The sequence below is a fragment of the Salmo salar genome, chromosome ssa28 (genome assembly GCF_905237065.1).
Source record: "Salmo salar chromosome ssa28, Ssal_v3.1, whole genome shotgun sequence".
In the NCBI taxonomy this organism is placed as follows: domain Eukaryota; kingdom Metazoa; phylum Chordata; class Actinopteri; order Salmoniformes; family Salmonidae; genus Salmo; species Salmo salar.
The window spans coordinates 25,790,331-25,814,986 of record NC_059469.1 but is presented as its reverse complement, the minus strand read 5'-3'; the positions used below and the strand labels follow the sequence as shown (position 1 = coordinate 25,814,986).

Here is a 24,656-nt window from a genome sequence, read left to right as displayed (position 1 = left end):
AACAAAATGTGGAAAAAGTCAAGGGGTCCGAGTACTTTCCAAAGGCACTGTATATGTTAAAGAGCGTGGGGCTCAAGCTGCATCCTTGTCTCCCCCCCACGGCCTTCTGGAAAGAAATGTGTGTTTTTTGCCAATTTTAACCATGCACTTGTTGTTTGTGTACATGGATTTTATATTGTCGTATGTTTATCCCCAACACCCCTTTCTATCAATTTATTTAGCAGACTCTCATGCCAAATTTTACATTTAACCTTTATTTAACTAGGCAAGTCAGTTAAGAACAAATTCTTATTTACAATGATGGCCTACACCGGCCAAACCCGGACAATGCTGGGCCAAATGTGCGCCGCCCTATCGGACTCCCAATCACGGCCAGTTGTGATACAGTCTGGATTCGAACCAGGGTGTCTGTAGTAACGCCTCAAGCACTGAGATGCAGTGCCTTAGACCGCTGTGACACTCGGGATCTCAACAAAGCAGCAGGTAGCCTAGTGGTTAGAGTGTTGAGCCAGTAACTGAAAGGTTGCTAGATCGAATCCCCGAGCTGACAAGGTAAAAATCTGTTGTTCTGCCCCTGAACAAGGCAGTTAACCAACTGTTCCTAGACTGTCATTGTAAATGAGAGTTTGTTCTTAACTGACTTGCCTAGTTAAAGCAAAAATCAACAAAGCATGAGAAGATTTTGCCTTTGTTTGTTTGTCAATTAGGGTGTGCAGGGTGAATATGTGGTATGTGGTATGGTAAATATAGCCAATTGGAAATTTGATCAGGGGTAGAAGGGGCATAAACTGGGTTCTATAGGGTCTGGCTAGGGTTTGTTTGGGGAAGGGTCGACTGGTTGGGGTGGGGATGTGTCTCTCTCTCCATGTCCCCTCTACCTGTCTTTTCTCTATCTGTCTCTCCCCGTCTGTCTCTTCCTGTCTGTCTCTCCCTGTCTGTCTCTCTCAAACCCCTAAAAACTAGTGCAGAGTGAAACAAGTCCTAAAGGATAGGGAGAGACAGTGAAGTACTGTATCTTACAAAAAATATTACTGTTGCTATGGACTGACATCAACTAGCTGAATGACTGATAGGGATGTGTTGTCGGCCATTTTCTGCCAAGAAATATAAAATGGACTTCATCATTCCAAATGGCCCACAATGACTCGACTGTGATTCACAGCTATAATTACATCACTGGCAGGCTTTCTGATTCAGAGTGGTTGGGTTAAATGCGGAAGATACATTACGGTTGAATGCATTCTGTTTTGCAACTGACTAGATACCCCCTTTCCCTTTCAGTATCTTCAAGAACATGAACAAAGTGCCATCTGTCTCTCTATTTGGGAATTTCTGTGCCCATATTAACGAATCATACCCAGAGTAGGAGTGCTGATCTAGAATCAGTTTAGCACTTTTTCTCACAATGAATAAGATACGCTTTATGAACATGGGCCCTCATCCTAGATCAGCTGTACCTGGGTCTGTGCAGAAGAAAAAACAACTGACAAATGTTACACTTCTAACCACCTATTAAGCAATCTATCCTCCTTTTTTCTATATTTTATTTGAGTCGGTGTTAGATTGAAAGCCCCTGCTCTACTCAGTAAAAGGACCCAGTGTTTTCCAGAGCAGAGATTCCCCCCCCCAACCAGCCGGAGGTGAGCAAACATTTCCGGGACTTCCTTAAGACTTTTCTCAACTTCATCCAAATCCTCCAAATCCTATTCTGAGCTGGACTTTCGTCTTGTTCGTGGCAGTGCTCTTTCTGGCTCCTCAACCTCACCTCCTTCTTCATCACCCTCCTGGACAAGCAGGACCTCGTACTCATCTTGGGAGGGCAACCTAATTCACGACATGGCAGTCGCGGTGCTGTATCTACCAGTGATTGGCGACATGATCTAGAAGACCAGGCGGTACGCATACTGCAACCTGGAGCAATACAAACTCTACTGCCTGCCTGTATAAAGTATACCTGGCTGCCGCCGTGTTTGCATTGTGGTGTATTTTGTCTCGGTGGTATATGTGGGCTGTACGAGTAAGGGATGGGGGACTAGGGGAGGGAGGCAGGAGGTCTCCCAGGATATGGGAGAGGAGGGGGGGTATTTTCTGGACCCCAAAGATAAGGGAGTGTCCTCTTGTCTTCTTGGTTCAAATTCCTACAGGTTTGTCCATATTTTGTTCTGTAATTTAATGTCAGTATTAATTTATTAACTTCTCAAAGTATATCTTTTATAATTTAGTGTGTTTTTTTATATGGCAGCAAGCTATCAACCAAAAAACTATTTTTTAAATTTGTTTTTGGGGGGGGAGGGCGTGACAAGAATCATTTTTGGTAGGCCTAGTCCAGTGTTTTTGTTTGGACTGGCAACAACATTCCAATGCTCTGAGCAGTCGTCAGGGCATGGGCGTATTATCTGTGCCTTTACAAACACATCACTTATGCTTTGCAGCCTACAACAAGCTGTAATGGCAAGGACATGAGATTACATGCCTTTGATATGAAAATAACTACACCAAATTTGTTGGCAAGAAAGAATCCATGTCTATATCAAAAACAAAACCAACTCTGTTCCTAATTATTCCTGAAATGTCCTCCATGTTAAGGCCAAATATATTAAAACCAATGTCACTGAACACCAGAGACAGGGTTCTCTTCTTTGGTAATAACACCCTCATTAATTAACATTCTACATTTGACATTTTTTTGTCAGTGCAGAGAGCCTCCGAGACATAGAGAAGAGCAGTCTCAGTTGAGTGACCTGTCTTGAAGCCTGACTGGTTAGGGTCAAGAAGATCGTTCTGGGAGAGATAACGAGAAAGTTGATCAGAGACAGCACGCTCAAGTGTTCTGAAAAGAAAAGAAAGAAGGGATACAGGTCTATCGTTTTTGACGCCAGATGAGTCGAGTGTTGGTTTCTCGTCAGGAGGGGAGAGACTCAGGCCATATTGAAGTCAGAGGGGACGTAGCCAGTAGTCAGAGATGAGTTGATGAGGGAAGTGAGGAATGGGAGAAGGTCTCCAGAGATGGTCTGGATAAGGGGATGGGGTCGAGCAGGAAGTTTGTCGGGTAGCCAGACCTCACTAGTCGCAGGATGTCATCTGGAGAGAGAGGGGAGAAAGAGCTCAAGGTGTAGGGTAGTTCTGTGTGAGTGAGATCAGTGGGCTCAATCGCTGGGAAGCCACTGAAGAGTTGTGCCTTTACTCTGTAATCACTGCCTCTGTGACTGGAACTGTGTATGTGTGTGGGTACGTATTTATGTGATTATTGTTATATCTGTGTGTGTGTGTGTGTGTGTGTGTGTGTGTGTGTGTGTGTGTGTGTGTGTGTGTGTGTGTGTGTGTGTGTGTAAGAGAGAGAGAGACATAGAGAGGACAGCAACACAATTACACTCAACCAAATCATGAAAAAACTAAAAGTGAATTACTTGACACTTTGGAAAGAATTCACCAAAAAACAGCACAAACTAGAATGCTATTTGGCCCTAAACAGAGAGTACACAGTGGCAGAATACCAGACCACTGTGACTTACCCAAAATTAAGGAAAGATTTGACTATGTACAGACTCAGTGAGCATAGCCTTGCTATTGAGATGGGGGAGAAGGGTTGATGATTAGTGATGTAGAAGTTCCTGGGAAACACACATTTCCTGCTAACTTCCTCCTCAGAGAGCAAAAAGAAACAAAGCATGACAATGAAGCAGAAATAAATCCAGCCACAGAGTGTATGACACAGCCTAAACCTAGTGGACACATGTTCTGTGCTGAGCCAGAGAGACATGAAGGAAGAGATGTGAAAATGTTGGAACAGGACCCATGTTCTGTGCTGAGCCAGAGAGACATGAAGCAAGGGAAGGATGTAGGAAGCGATATGTCTTTTTCTGTCTGGTTTCTCTATCTGTCTCTGAAATCCCTGGACACTAGTGCAGAGTAAAGCAAGTCCTAAATGATAGGGAGAGACCCAACATCATAGATACTATGGACTGACATCAATTAGCTGAATGACTGATAATGATGTCTTGTCAGCCATTTTCTGCCAAGAAATCTGAAACGGACTTCATCAGTCAAAATGGCCCACAATGACTCAATAATGATTCACAGCTATAATTACATCACTGGCAGGCTTTCTTCAAGAGCATGAAGAAAGTGCCATCTGCCTCTCTCTCTTTGGGAATTTCTGGGTCTGTACTTACAGAGCGTATTCAGAGTAAAAGTGCTGATCTAGGATCACACACTTTATGAATATGGGCCCTGCTCTTAGATCTGCAATACTACTATAAGACACTTTCTGAATACGGGCCTTGGTTCTGTGTACAGGGGCACCGGTTAGTTGAGGTAATATGTACATGTAGGTAGAGTTATTAAAGTGACCATGCATAGATGATAACAACAGAGAGTAGCAGTGGTGTAAAAGAGGGGGGCAATGCAAATAGTCTGGGTAGCCATTTGATTAGATGTTCAGGAGTCTTATGGCTTGGAGGTAGAAATTGTTTAGAAGCCTCTTGGACCTAGACTTGGTGCTCCGGTACCGCTTGCTGTGTGGTAGCAGAGAGAACAGTCTATGACTAGGGTGGCTGGAGTCTTTGACAATTTTTAGGTCCTTCCTCTGACACCGCCTGGTATAGAGGTCCTGGATGGCAGGAAGCTTAGCCCCAGTGATGTACTGGGCCATTCGCACTACCCTCTGTGGTGCCTTGCGTTCGGAGGCCGAGCAGTTGCCATACCAGGCAGTGATGCAACCAGTCAGGATGCTCTCGGTGGTGCAGCTGTAGAACCTTTGAGGATCTGAGGACCCATGCCAAATATTTTCAGTCTCCTGAGGGGGAATAGGTTTTGTCGTGCCCTCTTCACTACTGTCTTGGTGTGCTTGGATCATGTTAGTTTGTTGGTGACAACATGGAACTTGAAGCTCTCAACCTGCTCCACTACAGCCCCGTCGATGAGAATGGGGGCGTGCTCGGTCCTCTTTTTCCTGTAGTCCACTATCTTCTCCTTTGTCTTGATCACGTTGAGGGAGAGGTTGTTGTCCTGGCACCACACGGCCAGGTCTCTAACCTCCTCCCTGTAGGCTGTCTCGTCGTTGTCGGTGATCAGGCCTACCAGTGTTGTGTCATCGGCAAACTTAATGAAGGTGTTGGGGTCGTGCCTGGCCGTACAATCATGAGTGAACAGGGAGTACAGGTGGGGACTGAGCACACACCCCTGAGGGGCCCCTGTATTGAGGATCAGCTTGGCAGATGTGTCGTTACCTACACTTACCACCTGGGAGCGGCCCATCAGGAAGTCCAGGATCCAGTTGCCGAGGGAGGTGTTTAGTCCAGGGTCCTTAGCTTATTGATGAGCTTTGAGGGCACTATGGTGTTGAACGCTGAGCTGTAGTCAATGAATAGCATTCTCACATAGGTGTTCCTTTGTCCACGTCTACGTGGGAAATGGCTGTGTGGAGTGCAATAGAAATAAATGAACAAAAAAACAATCGGTTGGGGACACGTAGTATGTCAACCGTCTTCTCTGGCACCATTTTATATTTTATAACCTACAGAAGTAAATTAACATAGTTATTTGCAACGGTGTCCATTCTATTCGCTGCTTGAATCAACGTGGTCTTTACAGGACTTTCTTTCTCAACTGTTTTGACCGACAAAGTAATCCATTAAAAGTAAAAACCATTCGAGACCTCAACTCTCCCCCTCGAAATGAGTTCCACTGAGTTTTTTCATTGTTCGTCACTAATCTGGGACTGATTTAGACCTGGGATACGAGGTGGGTGCAATTCATTATCAGGTAGAACAGAAAACCAGCAGGCTCCAGAGCTCGTAAGGTCAGAATTGAATACCCCTGCACTGGAGCATCAAACAGGCTGTGATGAGGGTTGACTAATAGTTAGCATTTTCCTAGCCTGGTAGCCAGTTTGTTTTTGCTAATACTATACTTAGCATGTTCCTAGCCTGAATGCCAGTCTGTTTCTGCTAATAGTTAGCATATTCCTAGCCTGTATGTCAGTCTGTTTCTCCTAATAGTAAGCTTATCCCCAGCCTGGATGCCAGTCTATTTCTGCTAATAGTTAGCATTTCTCTAGTCTGGATGCCAGTCTGTTTCTGCTAATATTTGGCATATCCTAGCCTGGATGCCAGTCTGTTTCTGCTAATAGTTAGCATATCCCTAGCCTGTATGCCAGTCTGCTTCTGCTAATAGTTAGCATGTCCTTAACCTGGATGCCAGTCTGTTTCTGCTAATAGTTAGCATATCCCTAGCCTAGATGCTAGTCTGTTTCTGCTAATAATTAGCATATCCCTAGCCTAGATGCTAGTCTGTTTCTGCTAAATTAGCATATCCCTAGCCTAGATGCTAGTCTGTTTCTGCTTATAGTTAGCATATCCCTAGCCTGGATGCTAGTGTTTCTGATTCAGCCCACTCCTCTGTCATTGTCATGTTTGAATAGAGAGCTATAGAGCTGGCTTAAGCAGAACCAGATTTGCATTGCTATTGCCCTCTTTTCCCTCCCCTCTTCTATGTATTAGTGTGTCGGTAATGTCTGACTACATAAAGCAAACAAAGTGAACAATCTGGAGTGCTCAGTTTATGATATTGGGTGCTGTAGCCCAGAAGTAGCCAAAAAGCCATGATGTAGACTTGCTTAGTACCCATAATCCTGTAATATCTCTCTCACTCCCATTTTGCACCTTGATGTATTTGATATCATTCCACTGATTCTGCTCCAGCCGTTACCAAGAGACTGTCCTACCCAATTAAGGTGGCACCAACCTCCTGTGCTGGGGTCACTTCTAAGGGCCTGGATTTTAGTGGCAGAGGCCAGATTCAGTTGTGATTAAATCTTTGACATGGTCATAGGTAAGGGAAAGGGAGAAGCCAACAATGTGTGAAACATACTGTACCAAACATTTAATAATCTCCCATTTGTCATTCGATTTTACCATCATTCTTATCAATGAGACAATTAAAAGAGCAACAGAGAGTATTTAGTCATTAATACAAAGCACAGGAGGCTGCTGAGGGGAGGACGGCTCATAATAATGGTTGGAATGGAGTGAATGGAATGGTATCAAACACATGGAAATCATATGTTTGATGTGTTCGATTACCATTCCACTGATTCCGTTCCAGCCATTACTATGAGCCATTACTCTAGCCCACCCTCCCCAACTAATGTGCCATCAACCTCCTGTGATACAAAGTGTTCCTCCAAAAAATGTTAATCCTTCATTTTTCCCAATTCACTAAATATTACAAGAAATTACAGATATAGTTAGATTCCAAACCACCTCAGATAGCTTTGAAAGGAGCGATATGTAATATTTTTTACATTGTAATTTCAGAACATTTCCTTAATATACAGTATCTACAGATATGTCTGGGCCCAACATTTTTATTGGGCCCACACAAAATTGTATTCTAATGGTACAGTCATCTTATTGGTCAACAATCAAATCTATTGTTGTCCTATTGACTGGGGCCAGCAAATCTCTTGCTGTCAAATTGACTGGTGCTAAGCAATTTCTACATGTTTGATGCTTGCCCTTTACTGGCCTCAGTCAATTTGACAACAAGAGATTTGCTGGCCCCTGTCAATTTGACAACAAGAGATTTGCTGGCCCCTGTCAATTTAACAACAAGAGATTTGCTGGCCCCTGTCAATTTGACAACAAGAGATTTGCTGGCCCCTGTCAATTTGACAACAAGAGATTTGCTGGCCCTTGTCAATTTGACAACAGACGGTCCGTCTTTTGTTGAGCAATAAAAAGGCTATAAAAAGGCACCACTTGAATGCAATTTTCTTTGGGCCCAATAACATTTTGGGGAATTTTTTTGTGTGAAACATTATTATTCCACTATTGCTGGAGATATATTAAAGGCCCTGTGCAGTCAAAAACTTGATTTCCCTGTGTTTTATATATATTTTCACACTATGAGGTTTGAATAATACTGTGAAATTGTGAAAATTATGATCAAGTCCACCTGAAACTTCCGCTTGTTTTAGCCTTCCATGGTAACATCACCTTGTGGTAAATTAATTAATAGACCAATTAGAAATAGAGTTCCAAACCTCTCTGCCAATAACAGTTCATTCTCAGTTTTCTCCTCCCTATTCAAACAACTCCCACACAGTCCTAGCAAAATTCTTGCTTGAGAAAAAGCTTCTTTTTTTTTTAAACAATCACAGTAAGGTACTCAATTGTTACCCAGAAATGATATTGATATAAAACTTCTGCATTGGACCTTTAAGGACTTTTTCTGAAATTACAATGCAAAAATATTACATATAGGTCCTTTAAGTGCAGTAAATGTAATGATTGTTAAAAAGAAAACATGTAAAAGTGTGTCAAGGTTGATATTTATCCTTTGACTCCCTGGATCTGTACATGACCACTCCACACACCATGGCGACTGCTGCCAGGAAGCTGCCAGCGATGAACAACAAATTCAGGTTCAAAGTCACATCAGCAGCTGGAGAGGGAAAAGGAATTTATTGAAAGGGTGTTTGCCTACTCCACTATTAGTATTTCCTCAATGCAAAAGGGATTGTAATGTAGATATGCATTTAACACATTATCTACAGTTGTTGGCTAAATACTTTATCCCACCAGATTTAAAGTATTGGGGCCATATATCTAAATCTGACTAAATCATTCATTTGACCAGATTTTCAGAATTACCTTTGGTATCGGCTCTCCTCCTCACACGCAAAGGCCCCTGGGAGATGTAGTGGGGGTTGGTCTCCAGGGTGGCCTCTCTCTCTTGGCGATGCTGGGGAGTTGTGGCCGTAGTGCCATTGATGCAGCCCTGAGCACAGCGGGTGTTGGTGTTCCCCGTCTCACACAGGACCACTGCACAGCTGATGAAAACCTGGAGGCGTCACAGGTCACAATCAAGCTCATGGGAAATTAGAAACAGAGGTGACTGAATTGCAACTCAAAACACAAAATCTGGTAGAGATTAACTTTACTGAAGTAATGCAGTCTCTACTTATATAAAAAAGGGTGGCTTGAATAGGTAAAACAACTTCAAACACATAGCCCACCCAGTCAGGCAGTGTAAGCCAACCAGGTGCTCCTTAACCCACCTTAGTACATCACTGTATTTACCTGGTCATGCATACCAATGAATTTGAAAGCTTCCATTGCAAAATGGAACTGGGATTGGGAACTAGAGTAGATCTGAACAGTTTCGTCCTTCTTGCAGCTGGGGAAAGAATATACGGTAAGTTAGTGGGTCATTCCAAAAATGCAATGTTTCACCTGGAAGGGGCGCTGCAATAAACTAAGTCTGTGTCCCGAATGGCACCTTATTCCCTACACAGTACACTACTTTTGACCAGAGCCCTATTTGGGATGCACACTATATGTGAGCATACACAACAGTGAAGCAATGACTTATAGGGAAACTAGCCCAAAGGCTGGCAGATGGTGATATTGAGTTGTTTCATCTGTCTAAATGCACTGTATGCAGCCGGCTATACACTCGTATCCCCTATAGACTGATTCGTACCTAAAACATTCTCCATTCAGGCTGTAATGGTGTCAATTTCCTCCTTAACTCGATTTAATGGCAAGAAAGCTGGAAAAAAAACGGGGAAAATATGCATACTTTCTTCATGAAACACCACTTTCCACCACCATGCTAGAGTGGCTAATGCTACTTCCTGATATTGCACCCCTCGTTCAGTCTTGGGTGAATTCATTATGGGAACCGTTTACCGTTTAAGAACCAAACGAAAGCAAACAGAGCAAAATGAGAGTTTCAATTTGACAAATTCAGCTCGATCTCTCCCTGTTTCGTTCCGTTTGCTTCTATTTAAGAAACGTTTTGCAACTGAATCGGTGGAAGGAATATGCCCCAGGGGTAAACAACAGACTGCTGCAATCTGATTTGCTGAAAGCAATATGCAACATCCGGGAATAGCATTCCTAGGCATTAGCCACTCTAGAATGAAGGTGGAAAATGGTGTTTCATAGAGAAAGTAGGCTTTTTTCTTTTTTTTTCCGCCTTCTCACCATTAAATTGAGTTAAAGAGGAAATCAATGCTTTTGCAGCCTGAATGGAGAATGTTTTATGTAAGAACAAGTCCATGGGGGATACGAGAATATAGCCGGCTGGATACACTGCCTGTGGACGCTTAGATGAAAAGACTCAGTATCGCCATACAGTATGCCGGCCTTTGGGCTATAGGGAAACCAAACCATCTGTGTTGGGTGTGCGAACATTGCAAAATAAATTAACTGTACATATTACATAATATTTTCATCCACACTGCTTGTGGTACGAGCGCTAGAACTTGGTTCTGTTTGAGACACTCGACGCGCTTCAAGTCCTACCTCTTCCATCTACTCATTGGTTTTCACGAGCATGCAAACCCATTTGGGTGCTTGCAAGGGGAATGAAGTGAGATTAATCCATGATAAATAACTAACAACGAACTAAATTTCCCGTTTTATCTTTGGATTAATCGTCAGAGTAGAGAAACACATGATTTTGTATGTCCCCGTGTAAAAATTCTACACAGATCCAGCCATACAGTATCTACAAAGATCCAGGACCGTATGCATTTCAGGAAAAATGACAACCCAATGTTCATCTCCCAGGACAAACTAGTTAGCAACAGCAAGCTAGCTAAATGTCCATGAATGCTTCATGTGTGTTTCAACTTGCCCCCAAATTAATATAGTTTGTTCACCGTTGGTTTATGTATTTTAAACTGCGTGTTATGATTGCGTCAAGGGTGGATAGACAAAATCAACAGGTGCCCACGTAACACTTGTGGCCGGTTTGGTCAGGTCTTAGTGTTTGTCACTGACCCGTTTTGGATGATGCTGTAGTGCTCTGGGTCGTTGGGGTTGTCTGTTGGCGTGGCCATGCATGACTCCACAAACATTTCAGTGTTGGGGACCGAGGACGTGGACGTGATCTCCATGTAGACCATCTCTTTCAGTTCCACCTGGAACCACAGAGAAGACGATGTTGTCCTATGACACTGATCTAAGGTCAGTTTGTTAGTTTTACTGCCTTCTACCAACCCATAGAGTCAAGATTTGGGTAAGGTAAGCTGATTCTAGATCTGTGACATAACCAATTAGCCTGTACATTGGCTAGGATATTTGCAATATTTATTAGTTAACTCAATATAGCTATATTTACGTCAGGAAAGTAGATCATTTTGAATTTTTGTCATTTCGCAGATGTTCTTATCCAGCGTGACTTACAGGAGCAATTAGGTGCCTTGGTCAAGGACACATTGAGAGACTTTTTTAACCTTGTCGGCTCGGGATTCGAACCATTGACCTTTTGGTTAAAGGCCCTAAGTTCTTATCCACTAGGCTGCCTGCCCCCCTACAGCAGCAAAGACGATGCAATTTCTTGTTCTATGAATCTGGGCTGTCTGCATGAATCAAGATCGTGTTAGCCCACTGATCTAAAACCTAATGGGTCTGGATCTTAAGGTGTCAGGCTAGGTAACACATTAAGCAAGCATAGTTCGGTGACCTAGTTGCGCTACATACACACCTCCACTGGGTAACTGGATGGATCCACCATCCTGTTGAAACTACTACTGTGGTAGAACTCAAACTGGTAGGTGAACTTCCCGAAGCCCTTCTCTCTGAAAATGTACGGAATCTTGTGGGCCAGGAATTCCAGGCTCACGTTGCCCTTCTTGGGGTAGACGCACCAGAATTCGATCTCCATCTCCTCCCCCTTGGTGATCACGGCACTGGAGTCCTCAAAGGAGGTGATCTCGTTTCTGAAGATTAGGTTGTCCTCTTCCTCCTGAAAAGCAACATATTTTGCTTTAATTGATGATCACTGTCAGAGTGATATAAATGGCAAAGATCTGGTTGAAATAATACGTCAAATATGTAATACTGTGCTGATATAGGATCAGACTCTCCTTCCAGACTCATATTAAGCATCTCCAATCCAAAATTAAATCTAGAATCGGCTTCCAATTTCACAACAAAGCATCCTTCACTCATTCTGCCAAACATACCCTCGTAAAACTGACCATCCTACCGATCCTCGACTTCGGCGATGTCATCTATAAAATAGCCTCCAACACTCTACTCAACAAACTGGATGCAGTCTATCACAGTGCCATCCGTTTTGTCACCAAAGCCCCATACACTACCCACCACTGCGACCTATATGCTCTCATTGGCTGGCCCTCACTTTATACTCGTCGCCAAACCCACTGGCTACAGGTTATCTACAAGTCTCTGCTAGGTAAAGCCCCGCCTTATCTCAGCTCGCTGGTCACCATAGCAGCACCCACTCGTAGCACGCGCTCCAGCAGGTATATCTCACTGGTCACCCCCAAAGCCAATTCCTCCTTTGGTCGCCTTTCCTTCCAGTTCTCTGCTGCCAATGACTGGAATGAACTGCAAAAATCTCTGAAGCTGGAGATTCCCATCTCCCTCACTAGCTTTAAGCACCAGCTGTCAGAGCAGCTCACAGATCACTGCACCTGTTCATAGCCCATCTGTATACAGCCCATCTATCTACCTACCTCATCCCCATACTGTATTTATTTATTTATTCTGCTCCTTTTGCACCCCAGTATCTCTACTTGCACATTCCATCTTTTGCACATCTACCATTCCAGTGTTTAATTGCCATACTGTAATTACTTTGCCACCATGGCCTATTTATTGCCTTAATTCCCTTATTTTACCTAATTTGCACTCACTGTATATAGACTTTTTGTTTTCTTTTTTTCTTCTGTATTATTGACTGTATGTTTTGTTCATTCCATGTGTAACTGTGTTGTATGTGTCTAACTGCTATGCTTTATCTTGGCCAGGTCGCAGTTGCAAATGAGAACTTGTTCTCAACTAGCCTACCTGGTTAAATAAAGGTGAAATAAAAAAATAAAAAAATTCAATTTTAGATCATAATGAATATGATTATAGGGACAGGGAGGATCTGATTCTGGATAGGCACTTATTTTTGTGAATACAAGTCCAGACCTCCAGCTGGGTGCCACAGGTGTTGAGGGCCAGGGTCCTGAAGACGTGGCTGCTATTGGAGCTCAGGCTGCAGGACGGGTCATTAAGACGCAGGTGGTCCTCATAGAGACCCACGATGGAGGCCTTCTCCACAGCCACCGTCATGCTGGTCTCGTTGCAGACCACACTTGCTTTGGAAACAGTCACTAAAATGAGGATATGAGAGGATGCTATTCTTGTCAGAGAGTAGAGATCTGCTCAGGCAGTTTAACATTACACAGATTCACAAACCAGAAAAGCATTGCGTTTGCACCAGTTTTTCTCAGTAGACCTACCACCTGTAGTAGGGAGTGTTGTTGTTTGGGGTTGGGTAGTAACAGGTTCCGTTGTTTGGGGTTGGGTAGCAACAGGTTCCGTTGTTTGGGGTTGGGTAGTAACAGGTTCCGTTGTTTGGGGTTGGGTAGCAACAGGTTCCGTTGTTTGGGGTTGGGTAGCAACAGGTTCCGTTGTTTGGGGTTGGGTAGCAACAGGTTCCATGGTTTGGGGTTGGGTAGTAACCGGTTCCATAGTTTGTACCATGGTTGTGGCTTTTGTTACTGTAGGACACAGCCCTGAAAATATTAATTGAAACACATGTGCAACAGATGGTTTAAATTGTCAAAAGAACACTTCCTAATTTATATATAATTTCTATTAAATGTATTCGACAAAATAATGATGTATTATTTATTAAGTCGGTAATGCAAAAAACATTAAATTATGTTATTCCTTTACTGACCTGATAACAGAATGATCAGGAACACTGTTTTTTTCATGGCTTCACACTATGTAAAGTAAGGGAGAAACAATGCATCAAATGCAAAGTTGCTATACTGGACTAAAGGGCAAAATTGACATTTGGATTGTTATTATTAAGTATTTCGGGATGTCTTACACATTTTCAGATTCATTTTATGTTTCTCTTAGCTCACTCCCCATACCAGTAGTTGCGCAAGATAATTACGTCATCAAACATGGCTTCCCACTACCAGAGATGGGCAGTGAGCTTCGGGAAAAGTTGGATGGAAACATTTATTTTACCGTGCTGCACACATTTTACAATCAGAGTGGACTGGATTTGTTTTTCAGAAAAATACCACAGACCAGGGATGTTTAATTTGCGGGGTTCGTCAATTAGCATTCAATGACTAAGAACCAGTGCAACGTAATAAAAGTGCACGTTGTTCGAAGGAGTGAAGAAGGCTGTGATACAGTATGGTAGCGGCGTTCCTTAGCCAAATTAGCATCTAAATTCAAATTACTTTTGAGTATAATGGTGACAATAACCACATTTCATACACATTAATTACCTGACACATTAAAAAGTCACAACCAATTTGTTTGTTCGACATGGTGGGATCTTTTTGTGTTGGTATCTGTGAGCGGTTGGTTAAAGTGCATATGCCATGACCAGAATGGGCACATTGGCTATATAACACAACAGTTTTTGAGACCAAACCATCAGTAGAGTTGAAAATGCTGGAAAACCATTTAACTTTTTCATTTGGTACATGGGAATTTTGTGGCAGAAGTTATTTTTATGTGCCCTACATCATCACCATCATCACACAATGCCTTTTAGCCGCAATAAGTTTGTTTGGTGGGAAAATGCACATTGTTTTAGGCAGATTTGAGAATATTTGCAAAAAAATCTATCGCAAATTGGATTACACCTCTTAAATCATGTGAAATACCCCTCTTTTACGTTGCTGCGGCTCTCTGTTTATCATCTATGCATAGTCACTTTAACTATACATTCATGTACATATTACCTCAATTAGCCCGACTAACCGGTGCCCCTCCACATTGACTCTGTACCAGCTCTATATAGTCTCGCTACTGTTATTTTCACTGTCATTTTACTGTTTTCTTTTTCCTTCTCTATTGTTCACCTAATACCTTTTTATTTATTTTTTTTACTTAAATTGCACTATTGGTTAGGGCCTGTAAGTAAGCATTTCACTGTAAGGTCTACACCTGTTGTATTTGATGCACGTGACAAATAAACTTTGATTTGATACACCCATGCAATATATTTTGACTATTTTAGCTGGGCTTGCTAGTAGAGCATTACACTCTGGGAAGTGAATGGCACTCTGGGAATAATAGTACACTGTAGACTAGGGTGAAATAGAGGTTGAGTTCCTGCCCGACTACATTGCAGACACATGCCAGATCTTACAACGCATGGATAGGTATTTAACATATGAGCTAACCACATATAGCAAAATCTGATGCCCGACGGCACAGTCGTTGACGTGGCACGCAACCAATGGGTGATGCAATGCAACGCCTGCAAATCCATGGGCAGGAACTCGACCAGAGGTTCTAAAAATGACTAATGTGACTGACAAAAGCAATAAAACACCAACATTTCTATCAAATCTTACAGTAGTGCATATACACTTACAGCATAACTGTTTTTATTGTGATGAAATTGTCCTTGAAGTAACTGGATTATCAATGGTATTGATTTATCATGTTAATTATGTTCTGGTGCCATTTGGGCAATTTAAAGTATTGATTGGGGACTTATTTGTAGAGGAATGTAACAGTTTCTGGGTGATTTGTGATGATGTATTTGCGCTTCCTATGACTGGGTTTTTGTATTTTAATGTGTACATACATACATACATACAGTACCAGTTAAACATTTGGACAACCTACACACTTTTCTTTATTTTTACTATTTTCTACATTGTCAAATAATTGTGAAGACATCAAAACAATTAAATAACACATATGGAATCATGTAGTAACCCAAAAAGTTCTAGACAAATCAAAATATATATTATATTTGAGATTCTTCAAAGTAGCCACCCTTTGCCTTGATGACAGCTTTACACACTCTTGGCATTCTCTCAACCAGCTTCATGAGGTAGTCACCTGGAACAACAGTCCATGAAACCCTGGAATTAGGTGTGTCCACATTTTCGACTGGTACTGTAGATATAGTTTTGGTATAATGGGTATTTTTTGTATAGGAGACCTAGTTCTCAATATGTCTTCCCTGTTAAAAAAGGTTAAATAAAAAAACGAATTATAATACAATAAATAATATGAATAATGTAGTGTTAATTTATCCTGGTGGATCCAGAATGAACACCCCTTGCTGATGAGGATGATGATAATGAAGAGGATGATACTTATAACTGTATTAAAATAGTGTTACAGTTACGTTCACTGAAATGTTTTTTGAAAAATCTTGAGCATTTGATATTCTAACTAATTCGACTCTACTGTATTGCAATGTCAGAAGACTGTAATTGTGCTTTCTGCCACACAGGGTTCTGCAAGCGTCACGTCACAGGAACAAGAAAGTTCACTTATTCATCTACAGCAGTGGAGGCTGGTGGGAGGAGCTATAGAAGGATAGTTGTAATTTCTGGAATGGAATAAATGGAATATGACGTTTGATTCAGTTTCAATAATTCCATTACAGCCATTACAATGAGCTCATTCTCCTATAGCTCCTCCCACCAGCCTCCTCTTGTATACTTTACAACTATATTGATTTGAATTGTATTGTATTGACGTTTAATATAAATATAGTATTGAACATGCTGGCTTTTTCAATGGACTCACAGATTGACTTTAATATGATAGTATCAATGCTGAACTTATTGTAATGATGGTGAAGTGTTACCTTCAGTTAGATATCACAGCTGGTGACTTATTCTGTCACTCTGGATCACTTTGTCTGTCGTCTCTCTGGATCACTCTCTCTGTCGTCTCGCTGGATCACTCTCTGTCGTCTCTCTCCGTCTTTCCGTGTCTCTATATCTGTATCACTGTCACTGTCTATCTCTGTCTTTCTCTGTCAGACCAGCTCTGTCTGGAGATGAAAGCTCCTCTCCTAAAATATCAATCAGATACCAGTTTGTTCACATGCCATCTATCTCACATGATAATCATTCTGTTTGTGAAGTGAAGTGTGGAGTCAGTCTGTGTGTGTGTGTGTATGTTTCTATGTGTGTTTCTGTTGGTGCTTGTGTGACGGAGTGTGAATGGTCCTTGCCCCACACAAACACAGAGTACAAATGGTTTTAGTCAATTACCGATCAGCCACTGTCCATTGTGAGCATTGTTGGAAGTTGATAACGCAGCTTGTCAACTTTGAGCATACAGTATATGGGCTCTGACCTTTCTTGGCATGGGGCTGTGTAGCAGGAAGTCTTTATATGGGCATAGGGCCGTGACAGCCGCTTTGCACACCTGCTCAGTGAACTTCATACACATTTTTAATCTGAAAATGCTAACGTTTGGTCTACCAAACCAAAGTATGGATTGCAGTTACTCCTTAGAGTCGCAAGGTGCAAGGCTACCAGAAAAATGACCGAAAACAAACAGTGTAGCTATTCCCTCTGCAAGGCAATCAAACAAGCTAAGCATCAGTATAGAGACAAAGTAGAGTCGCAATTCAACGGCTCAGACACGAGAGGTATGTGGCAGGGTCTACAGTCAATCACGGACTACAAAAATAAAACCAGCCCCGTCGCGGACCCCGATGTCTTCCTCCCAGACAAACTAAACAGCTTCTTTGCTCCCTTTGAGCACAATACAATGCCACCGACACGGCCCGCTACCAAAACCTGCGGGCTCTCCTTCACTGCAGCCAATGTGAGTAAAACATTTAAACGTGTAAACCCTCGCAAGGCTGCCGGCCCAGACGGCATCCCTAGCCACGTCCTCAGAACATGCGCAGACCAGCTGGCTGGTGTGTTTACAGACATACTCAATCAATCCCTATCCCAGTCTGCTGTCCTCACATGCTTCAAAATGGCCACCATTGTTCCTGTTCCCAAGATAGCTAAGGTAACTGAGCTAAACAACTAGGACTCACTTCTGTCATCATGAAGTGCTTTGAGAGAGAGGAGTCAAGGATCATATCACCTCCACCCTACCTGACACCCTAGACCCACTCCAATTTGCTTACTGCCCCAATAGGTCCACAGACGACACAATCGCAATCACACTGCACACATCCCTAACCCATCTGGACAAGAGGAATACCTATGTAAGAATGCTGTTCAACGACTACAGCTCAGCATTTAGCACCATAGTACCCTCCAAACTCGTCATTAAGCTCGAGACCCTGGGTCTAAATCCTGGGGACGCCCCCAGGTGGTGAGGGTAGGAAACAACATCTCCACCCCATGCACACCTCCAACTCAATCATCAAGTTTGCAGACAACACTGCAGTGGTAGGCTTGATTACCAACAATGACGAGACAGCCTACAGGGAGGAGGTGAGGGCCCTCGGAGTGTGGTGTCAGGAAAATAACCTCACACTCAACGTCAACAAAACAAAGGAGATGATCGTGGACTTCAGGAAACAGCAGAGGGAGCACCCCCCTATCCACATCGACGGGACAGTAGTGGAGAAGGTGGAAAGTTTTAAGTTCCTTGGCGTACACATCATGGACAAACTGAAATGGTCCACCTACACAGACAGCGTGGCGAAGAAGGCACAACAGCGCCTCTTCAACCTCAGGAGGCTGAAGAAATTTGGCTTGTCACCCAAAACCCTGACAAACCTTTACAGATGCACAATCGAGAGCATCCTGGCTGTATCACAGCCTGGTACGGCAACTGCACCGCCCTCAACCGCAAGGCTCTCCAGAGGGTGGTGCGGTCTGCACAACACATCACTGGGGGCAAACTACCTGCCTTCCATGACACCTACAGCACCCGATGTCACAGGAAGGCCAAAAAGATCATCAAGGACAACAACCACCCGAGCCACTGCCTGTTCACCCCGATATCATCCAGAAGGCGAGGTCAGCACAGGTGCATCAAAGCTGGAACCGAGAGACTGAAAAACAGCTTCTATCTCAAGGCCATCAGACTGCTAAATAGCCACCACTAACTCAGAGAGGCTGCTGCCTACGTTGAGACCCAATCACTGGACACTTTAATACATGGATCACTAGTCACTTTAAACAATGCCACTTTAAATAATGTTTACATATCTTACATTACTCATATCACATGTACAGTATATACTGTATTTATAACATCTACTTCACCTTGCCTATGCAGCTCGGCCATATATTTATATGTACATATTCTCATCCACCGCTTTAGATTTGTGTGTATTAGGTAGTTGTTGGGAATTTTTAGGCTACTTGTTAGATATTACTGCCCTGTTGGAACTAGAAGCACAAGCATTTCGCAACACTTGTGTTAACATCTGCTAACCATGTGTATGTGACCAACAACATTTGAATAGATTTGATTGCAACAGTTGTTTTGCAACAGTTTTTGTGAGTAAAATGTTGAATATATTTCTTTAAACATCCTGTGTTGAGTGTTTAGTCTTTTACCACTGATATGTTCTGGGCCATTTAGAGACCTTATTAAGGAACATCGGGTACTGCTGATATGTCTATGCATGGCATCTCCATCTTTTTGTGAAAAAACGATATTATCAGCTACAACAGATAGTTAGGCTGTCTCTGTCTCTTTCTCTGTCTCTGTCGCTTTCTCTGTCTCTGTCTCTGTCGCTTTCTCTGTCGCTTTCTCTGTCTCTGTCTCTGTCTCTGTCGCTGTCTCTGTCGCTGTCTCTGTCGCTTTCTCTGTCTCTGTCGCTGTCTCTGTCGCTGTCTCTGTCGCTTTCTCTGTCGCTGTCGCTGTCTCTGTCTCTGTCTCTGTCTCTGTCGCTTTCTCTGTCGCTTTCTCTGTCGCTTTCTCTGTCTCTGTCGCTGTCTCTGTCTCTGTCTCTGTCTCTGTCGCTTTCTCTGTCGCTTTCTCTTTCTGTCGCTTTCTCTTTCTGTCGCTTTCTCTTTCTGTCGCTTTCTCTGTCTCCTTCGCTTTCTCTGTCTCTTTTTCTGTCTCTTTCTCTGTCGCTTTCTCTGTCTTTCTGTCTTTCTCTGTCTCTGTCGCTTTCTCTGTCTCTGTCGCTTTCTCTGTCTCTGTCGCTTTCTCTGTCTGTCTCTTTCTCTTTCTCTTTCTCAACCTCTGTCTGTCTCTTTCTCTACCTCTCTTTCTCTCTGCCGCCCCCTTCCTTATCTCACATTCTGTCAATCCCTCTCTCTCTCCTCCCTCCCTCATGCTCTCTCAATTCCATTTAAATTAAATTTCAATTCAATTTAAGGGCTTTATTTGCATGGGAAACATATGTTAACATTGCCAAACCATCTCTCTCGCTCCTCTCTCTCTCTCTCTTAACCAGATTAAGGTTTGGCAGTTTCTCTCCTCTAGTCTGTAACACATTCCTACCATCTGTTGGGGTTGGCAGGCAGGGAGGGAGGGAGGCAGGCAGGCAGGGAGGAGGAAGCTGTGGTATTTCTAAGCTTTCTATAAATAGCCCATACCCCACAGTCAGCTAGCTAGTCAGTCGGTAAGCCAGTCAGTCACTAACCTACCTAGCACAGGAGGCTGCTGAGAGGAGGATGGCTGTACTTGATACCTTTCCACTTATTTTCTCTCTCTCTCTCTCTCTCTCTCTCTCTCTCTCTCTCTCTCTCTCTCTTTACATTGTTCTTTCTCTCTCAATTCAATTTAAGGGCTGTATTGGCATGGGAAACATATGTTAACATGTTATGTTAAGTGAAGTAACACAAGTGAAATAAACAATACAAATTAACAGCAAACTTTCTCTCGCACACCAGTGGAATGTGTGTCTCAACAGTCTGTGTGGAGAGTGGTTAACAGGGCCTTGGTGAGGCTGTGTGTGTGTGAATGTGTGTCTCAACAGTCTGTGTGGAGAGTGGTTAACAGGGCCTTGGTGAGGCTGTGTGTGTGTGAATGTGTGTCTCAACAGTCTGTGTGGAGAGTGGTTAACAGGGCCTTGGTGAGGCTGTGTGTGTGTGAATGTGTGTCTCAACAGTCTGTGTGGAGAGTGGTTAACAGGGCCTTGGTGAGGCTGTGTGTGTGTGAATGTGTGTCTCAACAGTCTGTGGAGAGTGGTTAACAGGGCCTTGGTGAGGCTGTGTGTGTGTGAATGTGTGTCTCAACAGTCTGTGTGGAGAGTGGTTAACAGGGCCTTGGTGAGGCTGTGTGTGTGTGAATGTGTGTCTCAACAGTCTGTGTGGAAAGTGGTTAACAGGGCCTTGGTGAGGCTGTGTGTTTGTGTGTGTGTGTGTGTGTGTGTGTGTGTGTGTAGAGCCAGAGACCAGGGAAGTATCATAGGGTTATCTAATGGCAGAGAGATGTGTTGGGCTATGGTTAGGGTGTGTTCTGGGCTAGGAAAAGGTATGGTGTCGGGCTTTTGGAAGGACTACATGGATTTAGCTGGGGAGTATGTGTTGGATGTATAGCAGGGGTTACAATGTGTTTTAAAGCATGAACAAACACTCATACTTTACTTCCCCCCCTACTAGCACTGACCTTGCTGATAGCTACTTTGAGGAAAAATTGACTTACTATGACTGTGATATGTGGTTGTCCCACCGAGCTATCTGAAGAATAATGCACTAACTGTAAGTTACTCTGGATAAGAGTGTCTGCTAAATGACTCAAATGTAAATGTAATGTACATGGTTTGGAGCAGGGCCATAGCCAGGGTCTGAGAATGTTGAAGCTCATTTACTGCATTTATATACAATACAAAACTCTTTAAAATGCTATTTGGAGAACAGCAAAAACAAGCTAAAAAGACCCCAGCCATTATCACCTTGTCTGCTGTAGCTTCATTCACCTCAGTCCATCTACAAACACACAGACGGTTAGCTATACAATTAGCCACTACACCTTAACTCAGCACTGGGATTAAAAACTATAATTTAATAGGGATCTGTTAGCAGAGAAAGTATTTTAGTAACAAAAAGTAAACATTTTTATTTTCTACAGAACAATTTTATTTGTAGTTTTACAGCAAATTTCCTACAATTCTACACATTTTGTGAAGGGGTGGGGAGACATTTTGCTGTTTTAAAAGTTAATTTCCTACAATTCTACACAAGTTGAGTAAAAAAAAAATAACCGAGGTCTGTACTTCGATTTCCTTGTATGTAGCTACTACGGCTCTGGGGATTAAAGGATGTTCCTGGGGGTGTTAGGACTTAATCATGCCATTTAGGATTAAGTTGCTACCAGACACTGATCTAGAGTCAGTTTTATGGTTTCCCCTCCACTTAAGGTTAGTATTCAAAGATGGAAAGCTCATTCTAGATATGTGCCGAATGGCAACTTTTGGTCATTATTGGCCCTGACTGCTTTGGGTCGCAGTGGTCTTTCTAGAATCCCAGTACTGCCACCTATAGGCAGACATTGAAGAGTGGCACAAGGTGCATCCCAATAATCTCTCCTTCTTCCTAAAGTGTACACTCGTTCGATACTCCCCCCAAATGTAGAAGCATTGGATTGGTGTTAGCATGGGCTAGAGGGAGTTTCCATATACCACTCATTTCATTGCAAAACTATAAAGGGAAATTAACAAGTGCAGATATCGGGAGAAAGTAGATGTAATTGAGACACATCCAGGGTAAACAGCATCTCAAGTTTATACACGTTTGCTGAATCTTTGGGCCATTTTCCCAAAACAAGCACAAAACCCCAACTCTACAAATCTCTAGCAAAAGCAAACATTCAAAACTGTTCTCTTTCCAAAATGCTTTTTTTTGCATCAAAATGACACGTCATATGACTAGATCGGTCTACCAACCAACACACTGATGTGCTCAACACAAAACACTATGAATATCCCATCAGTAGGTTTAGAATTGTTGTAGTTTCAGTGTTACACTGTAGCCGGTTGTAAAAGATGGTTACAGTAATGGATACCTACTCAAAAACACAAATAAACACACACAAATGCAACACAGTAACAAAAACCATTGCCATTTATTTCCAAAATGCCGTATTTTTGAACACTTGTGTTTTGTATGTAACACTTTCCAAACCCAACAGGAGAAAACATTCAGTAAGATAAAGGGTTTTCTGTACAACAACAAAAAATGAAAGAGGCTCATTCTTTCAAAACTATGAACACAAAGACAAAAACACATGCAAAATGTAAGAAAGACATTAGGCTGCATCCTGCCTCCTATTTTGGTCTGGCCACAGCACCTCCTCTACATCACATGTTCTCCCTGGATAAACAGCAGGGAAAGAATCTTCTGGAGTGACGGATCCAGCTGCCGAAAGCCACCACAACTTCACCACATGCCTCCTCCATAGCCTGGAGAAGAGGCAGGCCTGCGAGGGGATGGCGGTCATACACCTTCCATCGCCATGCCGAAAAAAACTCTTCAATAGGGTTTAGGAATGGGGAATATGGTGGGAGGTATAGAACAAATTGTGGGTGGTCGATGAACCAGTTGCGGACCAGAGCAGCCTGGTGGAAACTCACGGTGTCCCTGATGATAGCATATCTGGGCTGCTCTGGTCCACCCCTCTGCTCAGCTGGAATGAGGATGCCATGTAGTGTGTCCAGGAATGTGATGAGAAGGGCGGTGTTGTAGGGTTGGCATGGTGATAAGGATGCCTTGCTGGCTAACGGCTGCACACATGGTGATATTCCCTCCACGCGGTCCAGGGACATTCACAATGGCCAATAATGTTCCGTCCCCTTCTTTTGACTACGTTGAAGCCAGCCTCAATGTAAATATAAACGTGATGAATTGCAGCTGCATCCAGCTCCAAGACTCTCCGAAACAGACAAGACAATATGGAACATAGACCTAGTAGACCTAGAGCAGTCAATATGGTGAGGCACAATACACTGGAATACAGTACTGTAATGTGTCTATACAGTGCTGCTATGATAGTAAATTCACAGTATAGTACTTACTTGCACATATTCATAGCGCTGTTCTTTAACCCTCTCTGAGTTTCACTCAAATGACGCCCTGTAGATCCGTTTCATCCGGATTTGGTTGCGCTGTAATACACGGTCCAATGTAGACAAGCCCACCTGTTGAATGTTATTGAATATTGTGTTGTCTGCAATTATGTGGTTCTGGATTTCTCCATTGTCTAATGGTATTGTTGACCATGTTCACAATAGCAGTCTCCTGTTCTGGTGTGACCAGCTGGGGTCTTCCACCACGGCCTGGCCGTCTCAGTTCTGCAGAAGATCCACAAATATGATAGGATTGGTTACAGTAGGCTAAAATAATCTATTTTATTTCAATATGAAATTACTGTAACATTGGTCAACAATCACGGAGTAACATAGGCCTACTGATATGTCAGACTGCAGTATACATACATAAAGAGCATAGTGTATATGGTAGGTAACTTACCGGTTGTCATTTCTGAATGTATGGATGATAGATGCAACCATGTAGCGGCTCAGGTTGGGCTGAACTCTGCCCAGCCTCCCTCATACTCAATCCATGGGTGAGCACATGGTTAACCAATGTGGCCCTGATCTCATCTGAGACAACTGTTCTTCCTCATCCTTAACGTCGTCGTCGTCCTCCTCCTCCTCTTCTTCTTACTCTCACTCCTTCACCTCTAGCACTTGCTTCACCATTGACTTCCATTTTCCTCCAAAACAAACAGAAACTCATCTGTGGCCTTCTATAGTGCTAAAGCTCTGATTTCTAAGCGAACAATTCAGCAGCTAGTGTTTACACCTGTGAGGAGTGGGTGTTGCCAATTGGTGTATAGAGCTTGACATTGTGATTGGTGTTGCTGTCCAAAGGGACTAACGAGATTTAAATTTTGAATGTTGTGCTTAATATAGAGAACTGTGTGTAGTGTTTTGCAAAAAGTGTGATATAGAATTGAAAA

The 24,656-nt window shown here is 42.9% G+C and overlaps 1 protein-coding gene across 3 annotated transcripts; it reads right to left on the bottom strand.

Moving 5' to 3' along the window:
• Positions 1-6,867: 6,867 nt before the first annotated feature.
• LOC106589754 (ZP domain-containing protein) lies at positions 6,868-16,894 on the bottom strand. Of its 3 annotated transcripts, none has more exons than XM_014180072.2 (9): positions 16,621-16,894; positions 13,714-13,759; positions 13,271-13,546; positions 12,957-13,141; positions 11,500-11,760; positions 10,794-10,933; positions 9,084-9,180; positions 8,655-8,844; positions 6,868-8,445 (listed from the first exon to the last, which is right to left on the bottom strand). In XM_014180072.2, exons 2-9 carry the CDS (start codon positions 13,748-13,750, stop codon positions 8,321-8,323), a joined length of 1,311 nt encoding a protein of 436 aa, XP_014035547.2. In that variant the 5' UTR covers positions 13,751-13,759; positions 16,621-16,894; the 3' UTR covers positions 6,868-8,320. The 3 variants fall into 3 exon arrangements, with proteins under 3 accessions (XP_014035547.2, XP_045566191.1, XP_045566192.1); XM_045710235.1 differs by having other exon boundaries at positions 13,274-13,546; XM_045710236.1 differs by having other exon boundaries at positions 13,271-13,531.
• Positions 16,895-24,656: the final 7,762 nt, after the last annotated feature.

What these genes read in the sequence shown, in the direction of transcription:
- LOC106589754 (XM_014180072.2), bottom strand. Translation starts at nt 13,750, where the DNA reads ATGAAAAAAACAGTGTTCCTGATCATTCTGTTATCAG. An exon ending in CCTGTGGCACCCAGCTGGAG is followed by an intron (nt 11,761 to 12,956) that starts GTCTGGACTTGT and finishes GTTGCTTTTCAG; the next exon opens with GAGGAAGAGGACAACCTAAT. An exon ending in TACAGCATCATCCAAAACGG is followed by an intron (nt 9,181 to 10,793) that starts GTCAGTGACAAA and finishes TTCTTTCCCCAG; the next exon opens with CTGCAAGAAGGACGAAACTG.